General features: G+C 34.2%; 1 protein-coding gene across 1 annotated transcript in view; it reads right to left on the bottom strand.

The window, feature by feature from the left end:
• CCDC171 (coiled-coil domain containing 171) overlaps positions 1-17,421 on the bottom strand; it is a 349,212-nt gene that overhangs the window by 266,736 nt on the left and 65,055 nt on the right. The window contains exons 7-8 of the mRNA XM_007465652.1: positions 8,462-8,554; positions 4,392-4,552 (exon numbers count right to left, since the gene is read on the bottom strand). Of these exons, the coding sequence (XP_007465714.1) occupies positions 4,392-4,552; positions 8,462-8,554 (254 nt within the window). The remainder of the gene's footprint in view (positions 1-4,391; positions 4,553-8,461; positions 8,555-17,421) is intronic.

Genomic DNA, 17,421 nt, shown 5'->3' with positions numbered 1-17,421 from the left:
GAAGGATTTTAGGCAAGAAAGGAAAGGGAGAAGAAGGAAACTTGTAGTTAAGAGCCGTTCTTTCCTACTGGATTCCCATTTTGTTGTTGTTGTTGTTGTTGTTATTGTTGTTTAAGAGTTCAGCTAAGAATGTGACAACAGTACAGCTGTTTAAAAAAAAAAAAATAGCCATCTTCAGGCTATCTTTTACCAAGAATATAAACAATAATAGTGCCACAAGTTATAATACTGGGTTGGCTAAAAAAGTTCATTCAGTTTTTTCAGTAATTTGGCTCTAGAACACCTTAGTTGTCTTTACCTTCATTCGAAACAATTTTGTTACACTGTATTGTGACAGCTGTCATATCAGCGTGCATTTTAAAAAACATCAAATTTGGTGAATTTTTGGGTAGCCATTTGGATACTGAAGATGGAAGAAAAAAGCAAATTTTTGGCATATTATGCTTTATTATTTCAAGAAAGGTAAAAACGCAACTGAAACACAAAGAAAAGATTTGCGCAGTGTATGGAGAAGGTGCTGTGACTGACCAAACGTGTCAAAAGTGGTTTGCGAAGTTTTGTGCTGGAGATCTCTCGCTGGATGATGCCCCACGGTCGGGTAGACCAGTTGAAGTTGACAGTGATCAAATCGAGACATTAACTGAGAACAATCAATGTTATACCACGCGGGAGACAGCCGACATACTCAAAATATCCTAATCAAGCACTGAAAATCATTTGCACCAGCTTGGTTATGTTAATCGCTTTGATGTTTGAGTTCCACATAAGTTAAGCTTAAAAAACCTTTATGACTGTATTTCCGCACGTGATTCTCTACTGAAACGTAACAGAAATGTTCCGTTTTTAAAACAAATTGTGACGGGTGATGAAAAGTGTACAATAATGTGGAACGGAAGAGATCGTGGAGCAAGCGAAATGAACCACCACCAACCACACCAAAGGTCGGTCTTCAACCAAAGAAGGTGATGTTGTGTATACAGTGGGATTGGAAGGGAGTGAAAACCAAACAATTAATTCCAACAAGTACTGCTCTCAATTAGCCCAACTGAAAGTGGCACTCGACGAAAAGCATCCGGAATTAGTCAACAGAAAACACATAATCTTCCATCAGGATAACACAAGACTGCATGTTTCTTTGATGACCAGGCAAAAACTGTTACAGCTTGGCTGGGAAGTTCTGATTCACCCGCCATATTCACCAGACATTGCACCTTCGGATTTCCATTGATTTCGGCCTTTATAAAATTCTCTTAATGGAAAAAATTTCAATTCCCTGGAAGACTGTAAAATGCACCTGGAACAGTTCTCTGCTCAAAAAGATAAAAGTTTTGGGAAGATGGAATTATGAAGTTGCCTGAAAAATGGCAGAAGTTAACGGAACAAAATGGTGAATACATTGTTGAATAAAGTTCTTGGTGAAAATAAAAAATGTGTCTTTTATTTTTACTTAAAAACCAAAGGAACTTTTTGGCCAACCCAGTACTTTTGTACTTCTTTTTATACTTTTGGTTGATGTATTTAGAAAAATAAAGAAGTCCCTAAATACTGAATGTAATAAAATAAATAAATTTAGATTCAGTCTGTTCAGTATCATATCTTTGACTAGCATTATTTTAAACTAAATTTAAACTTAAACTAGATTTAAGGATTATCAGGATCTTCTCCCTACCATTGCCCAACAATCAGTTACCACAGCTAATGAAGACCTGACATATTGAAGGGAATTCCCTGGCGGTCCAGTGGTTAGGTCTCTGTGCTTTCACTGCCAAGGGCACAGGTTCGATCCCTGGTGGGGGAATTAAGATCCCACAAGCCACTCAGTGCGGCCAAAAATTTTTTTTTTAAATTTCAAGTATAAAAAAAATTACTGAAAAATTTTAGTTTTATACTGTAAGTTTTGAATGGGAAAAAAATTTATAACTAAGAAAATTTAATTAGAGGAATATAGAGAATATATATTCTTTCTAAAATTATACATTATATGTATTCGTTAAAATAGCCTGTTGTTCAAATTCTTAGCTTAGTTCTTCAAAAGATATGTTTAATATATAATAATTTTACTTATTATGTTATTATATGTAATATTTAATATATAATATAATATATACATATATTCCATCTAATATATATGTATACATATGTATATTCCATCTACATATGTATACATATATATTCCACTGAAAATAGTTTCATGCAGGAATATTCACTGTTATGAAACTGTTGGCCAAAATTAAAACTCTAAAATACACACACAGCTTTTTCCTCCTGCCTTTTAATGAGATCCTGCCTAGATCTACCTGGAAGGAAACAGAAGCTTAAAACCCTTAACCACCTGCAAGGTTCAGGCAGCATTTCCTCTATAAACTCATTATCACCAACTGCTAAATCAGATGTCCTACCCCAAAACTCACTGCTCTCAATGTTGTAAATTAAAGCTATTATTTACCTTAAAGACCTAAAATATCAATTCTCCTTTTGAAATATATTATCCAAAACTTAGAACTACTTTGAAAAATTAATACTTGAGAGTTTGTGACTCTAAAAGATTTTAAAGAAGATTCTGAAAAAGAATCAGACGTATAGGTAGAAAATGAAATAGCTTATAATCATCCCTCATGTCATATCAGTCCTTCTCATACCACTGATAAATGGAAAGGAAGTGGCTGTCGTATGACATACAATGACAAGAAGGAGGGGATGGGGGAAGAGAAGTCACAGAAACTATCAATGAGTCGTGGACTTTAATTACTACTTAAGTTTTACTGTTTCTTGTTTATTTATTAATATTATTAGTAACTTTTATTATAGCACAGTTATATAGGGATGAAGAACAGATAAGGGACATTATATTAAAGCATTTAGGATTGTCAGCTGGCGCTTAGTTGTAATACATAATTAATATTTAGAACTGTTAGTTTGTGCTTATTGGAATACAAAACTTGAGTAAAATTTTTCAAGCACCAAAACACAAATAATAGCAAAACAAACTTAAGGAAAAAATTTGCTCTGGAGCCCAATTTTTAAAGTACATAGGTTAAAATCTTAGAGCTTAAAAGTTAGCAATTATCTTAAAATTCCTCTAATCCAACCTTTGCAGAGCTCTCTTCTTCAGTATCCATAACAAAGAATCATCTAACCCCTGTTTCCAACTTTCCAAGGCAGAGAGTTCACTAGTTCCCCAAAGAAGCCTATTATTTCACGGCTGGAAAGCTTTAATTGTTGGGAGTACAGTCTGATTTCTTACAGTTTCACTAGTAGGTCATAATCATTACCTCAAAGCAACAGTAAAGAAGCCTGTACTACATACTACATAAAGGCCCTTCAAACATATTTATATATAAATGTGCAGATTCAAGAAATGATTCAAAGGAAATAAAGGAGCATAAGTCCTTAGTAATGTTCACAGAATGTCATTTAAGTCATTCTGGAGGAAGAAAATTCAGTTAAGAATTACTCATTTAATGTATTATAAGCATTACTAATAAAGGTAATCACAGTTAAAGAGTTTTAAATTTTTTCAAACTTCAGTCTTTCAAGTGCCATCTTTATAATTTCTGCCATACTCACAACTCTAAATAATACTTTTCTTTAAATTAGCTCACATCGTAAGTTAAATGAAGTATTTTAAAAGGAAACTATATTATAACTGTAAATGGAAAACTACTATCTGTCATAAATAAACATTAAAAATAAATACATAACTCTAATATATCAACCTATTATCATGTCATGTACCAATGGTGGTACACATTTCATCCTCTGAGAGGAAATGGCTTAAAATGTCTACTATTGACTTATTTTTGGAAGCATATTAAATAGCTATAAACTTCTTAAAAAATTTCACAGAACTTTTCAGATGATAGACATTTGAACTGAAAAAGGTTAAAATCAATAGGAGTCAGAAAGATCCTGACTCTACACTTAGCTGTGTGTCCTTACCCTCGTTAGGCCTCAATTTTCACATCTGTAGAACAGGGATAAAAAAGAGTAGCCACCTCATAGGGTGTTATAAATTAAATAGAACCATGCTATGCTAGGTATGAAGTGAGCCACAAACATGTTAGCCCCAGTAGCAGTATTACTCCTACTATTATTTCTACAGTTTACAAAAATCTCAAACATTGCCCATCTCCCACATAGCCCATTTTAGGTGGCCTAAAAGTCAAGGCCTTAAAGAAACTATATTACATCAGTAAATATAAAATACATTAATATATTTACTTTCTAGTATAAGAAAGTATTTCTGCATTTCTGAGACTCCTTGGAATTGCCATGATACTTCAAAATCCAACAGAGCATTTCCATATTTACCTAGTACTACACATTCATACTCATGTAGATTCCATAAACTCTTAATATTAATTTAGAGAGTTTTACAGTATAACACTTACATATTTAGCTTTGCAAAGCTCTCTTGTGCATTATGCTTTTCTCGTTCATATGCACTTTCAACTTCTTTGAATTCATTCTTGATCATTTCCAAATCAGCAACAGCTTCTGCTTGACTGGCCTTTTCTACCTGCAAAGCTCCTTCAAGGTCTCGAATCCGTAACTACCAGATGACAGAAGAGTAATTAAAGCAAGAAAGGAAACACTAGCACTAATCTCAAATTGAGTGGAATACTTTATCAAACAGCAGATAATCATTCATCCAAACAAGTCTTTCTTTCTGTTTTTGGTTTAAAAAAGGAAAATAAACAAAAGGCAGTTCATTCCCTTTCTCAACATGTGTAATGGAAGAGAAGAGTGGAAGAATACAGACTCAACTGTGCTATGAAAAGGGACAGGCAGATACAATATAATGCGTCCCATCAAAGTGCCTAATTTTGATCTACTAACCCATTTGGACATTTTTTTTATAAACATAATAAATTAAGTGGTTTTTGAAAACTAGAGGGAAGTATCCTTCCTCTCTTTTGAGGAACATTATTATATGAACATCTTTATAAGCCTAACAAAGTTAACAGATTTTTTTATTCCTGGAGATTTCTTACTGTAGAAAAGCAAAAATTTTATTATCAAATAATACTATTGGGCTTCCCTGATGGCGCAGTGGTTGAGAGTCCGCCTGCCGATGCAGGGGACACGGGTTCGTGCCCCGGTCCGGGAAGATCCCACATGCCGCGGAGCGGCTGGGCCCGTGAGCCATGGCCTCTGAGCCTGCGCGTCCGGAGCCTGTGCTCCGCAATGGGAGAGGCCACAACAGTGAGGGGCCCGCGTACCGCAAAAAAAAAAAAAAAAAAAAAATCAAATAATACTCTTTGACTAAAATATTTATGGGTGTAGTAATATAGCTAGGATTTGCTTCAAAATAATCTGGGGGTGGTGGAGTAGAAGAGCATTAATATTATAGATAAAACACAGTTGTCCTGTGAGATAAGTCTTGAAGCTGAGTGATGGGTACACGGGGAGTCCATTTTACTATTCTCTCTACTTTTGCATGTACTTGAAATTTTACACAAGACATTTTAAAAACTAGATTCCCTGTATACGCCAACAGTAGAATAGATAAACAAAGTGCATATCTATAAAAGAATAATTTGTAGCTATAAAAAGGCTACAAAATAACTTTTGAAAAGCAAGTTGTCTACATGGTTCTCTGTGTAGTGTTAATACATATTGGGAGGAGCAGAGTCCAGATTATTGTATGTAGTATGCTATATTTTAAGTAAACAAGTGGAAAAAATAAGGATAGACAGCAGGAAAGAGAGAACAATAGGAGAGACAAGTGAAAGCAAGAGTTCTCGATCGCCTCAATTTTGTTTTAATTTTTGAACTATGTGAATATTTTATCTTTTTAGAAAATTAAGTTAAGAATAAAAAATAGCTTGCTAAAGCTCAAGAAAGGAAGGCGGTAGGAAAAAAATGCTTCACACTAGATACAAAATGGGGCTTTAGAACCGTAAGTCTCAGGTTTGAGTCGCAGCTCTACAAATCAACTTATATGCCCTTCGGCATATTAAACTCCAAAAGCCTGAGGTTCCTCATCTGTAAACAGTAAATACTAACAATAACAATAATAATAATAATATACAGACTCTAAAGGGTGGCTACAAAGATCTAATGAGACAACATTTATTTAATATTAATATGTATTTAACATTAAATGTAAATATATAATAACTATTTAATAAGTGTTTAGATAAATATTTATTAGGCACTTAATATGTGCCAGGCAATGAGCTAGTGCTCACGGTATATACAATCATCATGAAAATACACAGTCTCAGCTCTTGTTAGGAAAGGACAGACCATAAGAGAATATAGGCAAGTGCTTCCTGTCACAGAAGCAGGCCCAAAGGGCCATGAAATCAGAAAAAAACTATGAACTCTGTGTGACACAAGCTTCCCAGGGATGGCAAAACATAACCTGAGTTATGAAAAATGAACTCACCAAAAAACGAAGCATAGGAAATATGAAAATGTTTCATAAATTAATCCATACAAATAGTAATCACCAGAATTATTTCTAATTATCCAAAACTATGTTGGATTAATTGAAACACCTATTCTCTTACACTAAAGTAAGATGTAGATACAATACAACTTAGTACATTTTCAAATTTGGTCTTTTAAACTATTTTTCTTTGTTGTTATTATGTCTGAACCCAGTGTACAAGTAAAAATTAATAAGTCTAGGAAACATTTTCTTCTATCTACATTGGTATGTTCTTTCAGAAACTATGCACATTCAATCACAAATGATAAACCAATCCAACTGAAAGAAAAATAGACAATTCCAAGTCACTCTTCTGAATCTACTTTCTCATTTTTAGGACATAGCATCCAAACAAATTTAATAACAGAATACTTCAAACATATTTTTAACTACCATTTATAGTAAGATGGTGATTAATTACAACTCAGTAGTCTCATTTGCTTTTAAACTAGTCTGAAACTGAATTTTACTGGGTGTACCTCACTAAAAATACTTGTCAATATTTATAGATATATGATTCAAATACATACTTCTGCTTTTTTCCTAAGTTATAGCACTAAGTTGGGTGTCAAATATTAATTTTTAATTATATGAGTGAAAAATACACATGTAACAATTTTCATTTTTATACCTATTAACTATATTTTCCCAGTGATATAACTACAGTGAAAAACTTAATTTTGAATTCTACTTCTTGCATGAATTTAAAACTTCAGCCTTATTGCTTATTAATGCCATTTTGGGTAATCCAATCATTTTTTTCTAAAAACAAAAAACAAAAAACAAAAAAGCTTAACTGAAGAAAATAAAAAGCTTAACTTACACAAATTTGCTTTACATATAGATGCACTCAAATACATGGGTCTGACCACCTAAAGGGGTGGGATAGGGAGGGTGGGAGGGAGGGAGATGCAAGAGGGAAGAGATATGGGGACATATGTATATGTATAACTGATTCACTTTGTTATAAAGCAAAAACTGACACACCATTGTAAAGCAATTATACTCTAATAAAGATGTTTAAAAAAATACATGGGTCTGAGAATTTTGCAGGTAAAAGGCATTTCATTAAAGATAAAAGTAAAAAACAATTATTTTAAAATTCTTACAAAGTTAGTTGCATCCTAGTTAAGACCTGTTTAAATAATAAAACTCTGCAAATTCTATTAATTAATTTTTAATATAGGGGAAAAGTCTAAGTCTTTTTTTAAAAATTATGGACTTGGACTTATGGAACTTTATGTAAAACTATTCACAACAAAGGCTGAGGGTCAGACTTGGTCCACGACAGTAGTTTGCCAACCCCCACTTAAAATGCCTTTGCTAACCTTAGAAGTTCCTTCTCATTCTATAAGCCCTAGGGAAAAGGATGCTTTCCTTAGGATGCCTTCATTCAGTTCCCCTCTCAGATTTAATCCTTCTCTTTATTACGCTCCCATAGTACTTCAGTATTTAATATTTCTACCTATACATCAACATATATAGGTACACAGTATCTCTGGTAATGGAATGTTTGAGTCCCAAAAGGAGCTCATTCACCTTTATGCCTTCAGCTCTTAACATAGTGACAGGTGATATGCACAGGATACGCACTCAATCAACGAAGGTGCATATTTTAAAATGTTTTCAGAAAGAAATTCATCCCAAGGTTGTTGATAAAAAGAACACTCTGATCAGCAGATCTTCCCGTAACGCGCCAGATGGCAAACACATCGGACTTTGCAGAACGTGAGGTCTCTGTCGCAGCTACTCCACTTTGCCAAGGTAGCACAAAAGCCACCACGGACAAGATAAAACTTCATAAGCACGCTCAGCAGGTGAGATTCAGCCTGTAGGGGGTAGTGTGCCAGCTCCTCTCTAAGAGAGTAAAGACTATCTTCAACTATATCATTATAGTAAATAGAATAACGCGTGTCTTAACAACATGCTGCCTGTTCTAAACGCACACCTTAGTTCTCTGGACATAATGCTGTTTTTCCCAGCTTAATAAAATCCATTAAAAAAATGTTGTTCACACTTTACCTGAATAATTTCAGAATTAAATTTCGATTCCAAATGTGCTGCTCTCTCTGCTTCAATATCTTCTTCTAATTTCCTCACTCTTAGAGTAGTTGCCTGAAAACATTAAGTTTAAACATTGGAATTTAAATTGAATATAGGCCACTATATTATAATTAACACTTTGGATTACTATAGCCTCATTTTTTCATTTGCACGAGTATAAAAGTCAAGTTGCAAAAATAATGCTCGGTAAGAATGCTCCAGAGCTTGTTTTCTTTTTCTTTATTCAGTTATACTTTACATGTAATAAATTACACATATTGAAATTGTATAACTTGGTAAGTTTTGTATATATACACCCACGAAATCATTGCCATAATCAAGACAGAGAAATATTTCCGTTACCCCAGAAGATTCCTTGTGTCCCTTGGTAACCCCTTCATCCAGTCCCCACCACCCCACCCCTAACCCCCAAGTAAACACTGATCTGCTTTTTTGTCACTATAGATCATTTCTTGTTTTCCAGAATTCAATATAAATTGAATCACACAGTGCATATTATTTATTGCCTGGCTTCTTTCTCCCCACAAAATTATTTTGAGTTTCATCCATGTGGTTGCACATATCAATAGTTCACTTTTTACTGTTAAAGTGTTCCACTGTGTTGATACACCACAATCGGTTTATCAGCTCACCTACTGATGGACATTTGAATTGGATGCTATACAAAGGAATATATATAGGGCTATATATTAGGGCTATACAAAGGAATCTTCTATGAGCAATTATGTATAAATCTTTGTATGGACATACACTTTCATTTCTCTAGGATAAATAGTGAAGGACAGAATGACTAGGTCAGATGGTAGGCGTATGTTTAATGTTTTACGAAACTGACAAACTGTTTCACAAACTGTTTCCAATTTCATACATCTTCACCAACACTTGGCATGGTAGTCTTTTGGGTTATTTGGGGGTGAGGGTTAGACATTCAAATAGGAATGTAATGGTATCTCATTTTAGTTTCAATTTTCATTTTCCTAATAACTAATGGCATTGAGCATCTTTTCACGTATTTATTTACTATCTGTATATCTTTTCTGGTGAAGTTTCTGCTTAAATCTTTCTCTCTCTCTCTCTCTCTCTCTTTTTTTTTTTTTTTGCGGTACGCGGGCCTCTCCCATTGCGGAGCATAGGCTCCGGACACGCAGGCTCAGCAGCCATGGCTCACGGGCCCAGCCGCTCCGCGGCATGTGGGATCTTCCCAGTCCGGGGCACGAACCCGCATCCCCTGAATCGGCAGGCGGACTCTCAACCACTGCGACACCAGGGAAGCCCCTTTTTCTCATTTTTTAATTGGGCTGTTTGTTTTTTTATTATTGAATCTTGAAAATTCATTATATAATCTGGATACAAGTCATTTGTTGGGTACGTGATTTGCAAATATTTACTCCCAAATATTGTCTACAGCTTGTCTTTTCATTCTCTTAACGTTAGTGTCTTTCATACAGCAAAAGTTTTTGTTATGACAAAGTGTAATTTATTAGTTTTTCAAGGTGGAGTCAGCCCCGCCACACCTAGAGTCCTGTCTGTCAAATATAGATAGTTCAACAGTGAAAGAGAAAGACAATAGTAATTTAATTTCCTTTCTTAGATAAAATTTGGGCAAGAAATGTTTCTATTCGTTATACTTACTCTGTCATTTAGCCTTAGCTAAAGGTTTTTTTTTTTAAATGCTCGGCTTGATTAGTTTGATTTTTCCTCTTTTCTCCCACCATTTCTTTTTTGCATACAGAGATGGTCATGTATCACAACCAGAAGGGGCATAAATAAAAATAGGATAATCCAAAAACTAATCAAGTGGTCTGTGGATAAGTGAGAAATGACTACACTTTTCCTTGAGCAAAACATATTCCTATAATGTCTGCTACAGTGCAGAGCATAAACACAAAAAAGGTGAAAAAAACCCAGTGCCCATCAACTGATGAATGGATTAAGAAAATGTGGTATATCCATACAATGGAATATTATTCAGCCATAAAAAGGAATTAAGTACCAACACATGCCACAACACAGATTAACCTTGAAAATATATGTTAAGCGAAAGATACCAGACACAAAAGACCACATATTAAATGACTTCATTTATATGAAATGGCCAGAATAGGCAAATCCATAGAGATAGAAAGTGTATGAGTGGTTTCCAATAACTGGGGACAGGGGAAGGAAGCAATGAGCACTGACTGCTAATGGGCATAAAGTTTCTTATTGCGGTGATAAGAATGTTCCAGAATCAGATAGTGGCAATGGTTTCATAACCCTGAACTGCATACTTCAAAAGAGTGTATTCAATACTATGTGAACTATATCTCAATAAAAAATAAAAAGAATCCCTAAGTGTAAGAACCAATGACATTTCAAGGAAGTGACCGCCACCTATGTCAACCTTCTTCATTTCTGTTTAAAAGTTCCTCTCAGTGCTGACTCTGAATCCTAGAACAAGGGATTCCCACTGGTTGTAGGTATGAAGGTGATCAGAAAAATTCTTAATGGTTAGCCAGATTAAAATGAGTATTACCCTAGGTAGAGCCAATACTAGTAAAGAAAAAAAAAAATTTTAATGTAATGCCACAAGATGAAGTTCCTGTCCTTGAAGAACTAAAGTCAACTTTCTCAATATTCAAAATACTTGTGTTAGGTTCTGCAAGTCAGAAGAAGTCTAACCAGTGTCAAGGAAATAACCCATAGACATTGAGAATAAAGGATCAAAACAGGCAAAAAGCTAATAAAGGGCAAATAGAAGAAATCAGTCTAATAATGTTAATATATTCTTTTATATTCCAAAAGGCATTTACATAGTTTTATCAAAATAAGTGTTATATTTTATTAAAATACAGAATATTCAGTGAATCCATGATAAAAGAGGCAAAATTTTCATTTTTCATGTACATGTTGTCATATTAATCAATTTATCTGATTTCACTCCAAAAGTCACGAAGACTTTTTTTTTCTGCCTAAACCAAAATCAAACAGGTTGAAATAATAAACCAGAGATCCCACTTTTATTTCCATACCTTCCTGTTTTAAATGAAATGTCCAGAAGAAAACAAATTTATAAACTGTTTATTATTACTAAAACAATAAATTAATCAGTAAGGACAGCAAAAAAAATCTTCACATATTTAAACAAATTTCTTCAAGAGTACGTTTTGTTGACATAATTAAAGCCCTCCTAATAAATATTTTTTTAAAATCTTCTAGTCTGGTGAATTAATTCTTATCTCCAGCAGAGGGTGCTAGAGGAACATCAACTTGCTGTTCACAAATATTTTTCTCCAATATCACCTAAGAGAACTAGTACAACAATCATTATCTCCAATCCTGATATAATCAACATAGCAAGAGCAGAAAGCATAAGAGAATTCAGATTAAAGTACAAAATCCAACACAAATTCATATATACCCCCAGCCAATTTAACTATATATAAATTTGCCTGTAGTACAAGGATTACACTGTATACTGTCTATTCCCTAATACTATGAACATCAGAGTTCTTTATGTGACACAAAATGATCACATATTTTATCATTTATTAGCTGGCTGTCACGTCCTTTCTGACTGCAATATACTGCCAAGAGATTTTTATTCCAGTAAATTCTGTGTTCATTGTACCCAATTTTTTTTTATTTTATGATTTGTATCTCACTAAATCACAATAAGCCCAATTAGATAGTCTACTCCACTTAAGAAAAGTGAGTGCTCATTCTTTGAAGAAGGTAACAGAAAACATTATTTTATCATAACATAGGGTGCATGAGCCGCCAACTCCAATTCACAAGCAGAACTAACGAAACACATCCAGACCACATTTGTTCTCCACACCACATCTGCTCCCATGGCTTCCATGGGCCTGTTCCAAAGTTTCACAAAAATTATGAAAACATATGTGTTCAAGGAATTTGCTGAGACACTGGGCAAAAACAGCTCCTACTACATTCTTGCCTCCTCAACTAGAATATGCCCAGCCCAGAGGATATACATGAACTTAAAGGGATTAGTCAAGCAGAAAAACCTTGATATATGAAATTTAGCCCACTAAAATGGACATCAAGAAAAATAAGGGAGGAAATATCACACAAGTACCTACCAATCAGAGACTTCTCAGTAGTGTGTTAGGTAGTACTGTTTCCAAAACAGTTGTACAAAGTTTACCCCAGAATATCAATAGCTGTATAAATAGGAAGTGGTTGTTTATTTAACTATTGTTCCAGATTTTATCACCTGATATTTCCCATTAATGAAAACTCTTACAAGTAACCAATATAGTAATAATCCATCTTCAAAAAGATGATTCAAAGGGACTGATTAATTCTATAATGGTTATTTTAGTGGTAAGTATATGTATTATATTTTACTGGTTGTAAATAATATATTAAATGTGAGTCAACAATTAATGACAATTAACTACAATCCTTATTCCCTACTGTGTGGGAGAAAACAAGAGTAGTTACTATACTTGGAGCTCTTAATCTGAAGATCTCAAAGTATTTTTTGTTACCAAAAAAGATATCTTAGAGAGTCAGAATCTCTGAGGAACAGAATTTACAAGCCACAAATTATGTTTGGCATGGTAATAAATTAATTTAGCATCTTTAAAATCATCTTTACCTTTTCTAGCAGTAAAAACTTCAGTATTTAACAAAATTTTTAATGAACTTCCAGTTTTAAAATCCATTATGAACATAAATACAAAAATGTATAATACTTATAAGCACAATAGTATAACCCAGGTGATTTCATTATTTACCTTTTATAGTTGGTAATCAACACAAACAGGTGTTTAAAAATCATTCCTACAAACACATGATGGCTTTAAAAAGATGATTCATATGCGGTTGCTTCACGGACAATACAAAAGGTGAGAATCATTTTTCTTTTCCTTTTTCACTTGAGTATGGTATATGTATAAGTAAAAAACTACATTCTAGCCTTCTTTATGTTACCATAATATAGAATATGACTGACAGAAGCAATTCAGAATTTATTTTCAAAGACTGCTCTCTCTCCACTGTAATCTTCACGAGATTCTTCAGTTCACTCAGAATTAGGTTTGCATCTTCTCTTTTCTCTTTTCTTATTAAGTTAAACTTATTTCCCATGATTAAAAAAAAAAAAAAAAAACCTCTCCTAGTTGTAAAGAGGTTTATAAAAGCCACGGATATTTCTTTTTCCAGTTCACTTTTCCCTTGGTTCTCTGGTATCCAGCACCACATTTAGAAAATTGGATTGGGAATTTGTTATTTTTTTAATCTAAGAAAACATTGATCCATGTTAAGATGATTAAGCCACACAATGGTCTATAGCGTATCAGATATTTTTAAATTTTTATACACACACACACACACACACACACACACACACACACACAAACATATATATATAAACTTCTTTGGCCCAGGCACATAAAGAAATCACCTCTTCATGAAATGTAACTGTTGAAGCTTCATTAAAATTTAAAACATTTATTGGGCTAAACGTCTATTAGTTGCTTTAGTCTGATATTACTGACATTAAATAATGTGTTCTATTAAATTAAAATTTTAACAATTTTCCTCTTTATTATTATTTTATTTTATATTAATCCTTTTTTAAAAATACCAATGATGATTATAAGTACCTAGAATTACTAGTACTTAATGTCTCCTCAACTGAATGTAAAACTACATAAACTGCTCTCTAGGAATTTAACTTCTCCTTCATTATGTCATCATCTGGTCAAAGAGCCAATACAAAATACATTCACTTAAATATAAAGCAAAAATTCGTAAGGTGTCTAAACATGAAGAATTGTAGATAAGTCACAGGACTATACTTGTCCACTTAGAAAATTCTTATAAATAGAATAAAACTAGACCCTCTGGACACCCTCAAAGCTTCAAATTCCCCCAAAGCAGAGACCTGGTATTATCAAAAGTATTTACAGGGTAGCTAAGAAAAAACTCAATATAAAACTAGTCTAAAACAGTTTTATATTTACAACATTAATCAATTAAAAAAAAAAGAAATTGGGGCAAGTAAGTATTTTACAAGAAAATAAATCAATACTGAGTTATCCAAAAACAAATCCTGAAGTTTAGGCATTAGACACTACCTCAACTGAGTCAAAAGTGACTTATCAAGAATCTTATCAACAAAAATCACTGTTACCTAGCACTTCTTCATACCTATAAGGCAATTAAAATGTTTTTAGTGATGATCATAGAGTTTTATAGCATCCTAAAGTGACTTCTAAATGATCTTTTTAAATTCTAAGTATATTCAGAACTTTATGCTAATCCTTTTCTAATAGGCCATCCACAAACCACATGATATTAAAAATGATGATATAAAATACGATGATGCACTCCTGAATTTTCTGGCCTGAAAAAATGCTCAGCACAAATGATAAATAAGCTAAAAATATTATTTGGAATATAATCTCACTTTTAGATTTCATTCTCTAACCTCATATAAAATTAGACCATGTGTGGTAAGCATATGAGTAATTTATCTTTGTCAAGTTCAAGTTCATAATCTGGCATTATTACTGACAGTTCCTATACACTCCACACCCTGTTTTCCCTATTAAAATATCTGACAATCATATAGCACAAAGAACCCATTAAAAATGTATAATGGATCTGAATAACTATTTCTCCAATGATATACAAATGGCCAATAAGCACATGAAATGATATTCAGCATCATCAGTCATCAGAGAAATGCAAAGCAAAACCACAAGATACCATTATACACCCACTAAAGTGGTTCTAATTAGAAAGACTAATAATAAGTGTTGGTGAGGATCTGAAGACCCTGGAACCCTCATGCATTGCTGCTGGGGATGTAAAATGGTGCCTCCACTGTGCAAAACAGTCTGACAGCCCCTCAAAAAGTTAAACATAGAGATATGTCACCTAGCATTCCCACTCCTAGGTGGAACTGAAAACATGTCCACACAAAAACTTGTACACAAATGTTCATGGAGGCATTATTCATGATAGCCAAAAAGTGAAAACAGCATAAATGTCTAACAACTGATGAATGGATATACAAAATGTGCTCTATAATACAATGGGAGATTATTTAGTAATAAAGAGGAATGAAGTGCTGATACATGATACAACATGGATGAATCCTTAAAACATCCTGCTATGTGGAAAAAAATCACCAAAGACCACATATTGCATGATTCCACTAATATGAAATGTTCAGAACAGGCAAATATATAGAAGCAGAAGTAAATTAATGTTTTTTTAGGGATGAGAGGAATGGGGAAAGAGGAGAGTGACAGCCAATGGGTGTGGGGTTTCCTACTGAGGTGATGAAAACATGCTCCAATCGACCGTAGTGATAGCTGTACAACTCTGTGAATATACTAAAAACCACTGAATTGTACCCTATAAATGGGTGAATTTGTAGCATGCAAATTATATCTCAGTAAAGTTTGGGTTTTTTTTAAATCATCAGTATGAAGAGTTTAACCTCCAGGCATCCACCTCCACCCTAATTAGCCTACAACTACCCACCCCCCCCCAACCACTACACAAACTCACAAACTGGAGGTTTATTATCTGGAAAATGTCACTCTGAAGCCAAGGTTGGACACAGAGATACATGGGGTGGGCAGAGCAGGGGTAGGGGGGTTGGTGTACAAGACTGAAGCCAGGGGAAATTCTGTATACTGAATAGTATGAAACACAGATTTTTCCTCCATTTCCTTCTTCCATTGAATAACTACCAAAGAGGAAACTAGCAGGTCACTCCTTGTAGAAACAAAGAGAAAAGTCCTATGGATTGTAACATTTTACCACTTCCCAATGAAATATTTGGCACATCTCATCACTCTACAGTAAGGTTTCCCTGAGGCCAACACTTACATTCAACTGCCTACTCAACATCTCCACATGGATGTCTAATGGGCATGTCAAATTTAACATCTCTAAAACCAAACTCCTCATCTCTCCCGAATTTACTTCACTTGCATTCTTGGCCAGGTTGAGTAAATGACAGTGCTATTCCCTCAAAGGCTCAAGCCAAAATCTTTGGCATTATCTTTTACTCCCTTTCTTTTTCTCTCACAAGCCATGTCCAATAACTCTGCAAATCCTACTGGTTCTATCTTCCAAAACACATACAAATCTGACTACCTCCTCTACCACTACTTTGGTCTAAAGCACCTCATCTAATTACTTTAATAGTTTCCTAAATGGCCTCTTACAATCTGTCTTTCAAGGAGTATACAGGATGATGCTTTTAAAATGAATTAGAGGGGACATGTCACTCCTCTGCTTAAAACCTTTCAATGGCTTTCCATCTCAGAAAGAAAGCCAAAGTTCTTACAATAAACTCCAAAAGACCTTCAAGACTCTATAACATCTGCCTACCACTTTCTACACCCTACTAGTCTCTCTCTTGCTCAATCCATTTCAATCACAATGGCCTACTTGCTATTCCTCAAACTTTCCAAGCACACTCGCATCTCATGGCCTTTACACTTTCTATTCCTTCTACCTAGAATCTCTTCCTCCAGATAGCCACATGGCTCAATCCCTTTCTTCCTTCAGGTCTCTGCTCAAATGCCATCTTATCAAGTCAGCCTTCCTTGACCACTAACACAAGAAGGTAACCATTCCTTTATTACTCCCCTCGTCTCCTTTATTCCTCTCCATAGGGCTTATCAAATTCTATTTCATTTCATGTGTGATTCTCCCTGACAAGAGTGTCAATTTCAAGAGGGAAGAGGCTTTGTTTTGTTCACTGCTATGCCTCAAACACCCAAAAGTGTGCCTGACACTCTCGAGGTTTTCTGAATAAACAAATGAATACAGTATTCATAATATAGGATAGGATGCTATAAAAATGGTACAGAGAACAAGAGCCCTCAGAAACTAAAAAGAAAACATAAAATATTCAATTAGAAGATTAGAAAAGTCAAGTA

The sequence above is a fragment of the Lipotes vexillifer genome, unplaced genomic scaffold, assembly GCF_000442215.2.
Source record: "Lipotes vexillifer unplaced genomic scaffold, Lipotes_vexillifer_v1.1 scaffold31, whole genome shotgun sequence".
Classification (NCBI taxonomy): domain Eukaryota; kingdom Metazoa; phylum Chordata; class Mammalia; order Artiodactyla; family Lipotidae; genus Lipotes; species Lipotes vexillifer.
The sequence above is the reverse complement of the archived record's forward strand: the minus strand, read 5'-3'. Positions and strand labels throughout refer to the sequence as shown.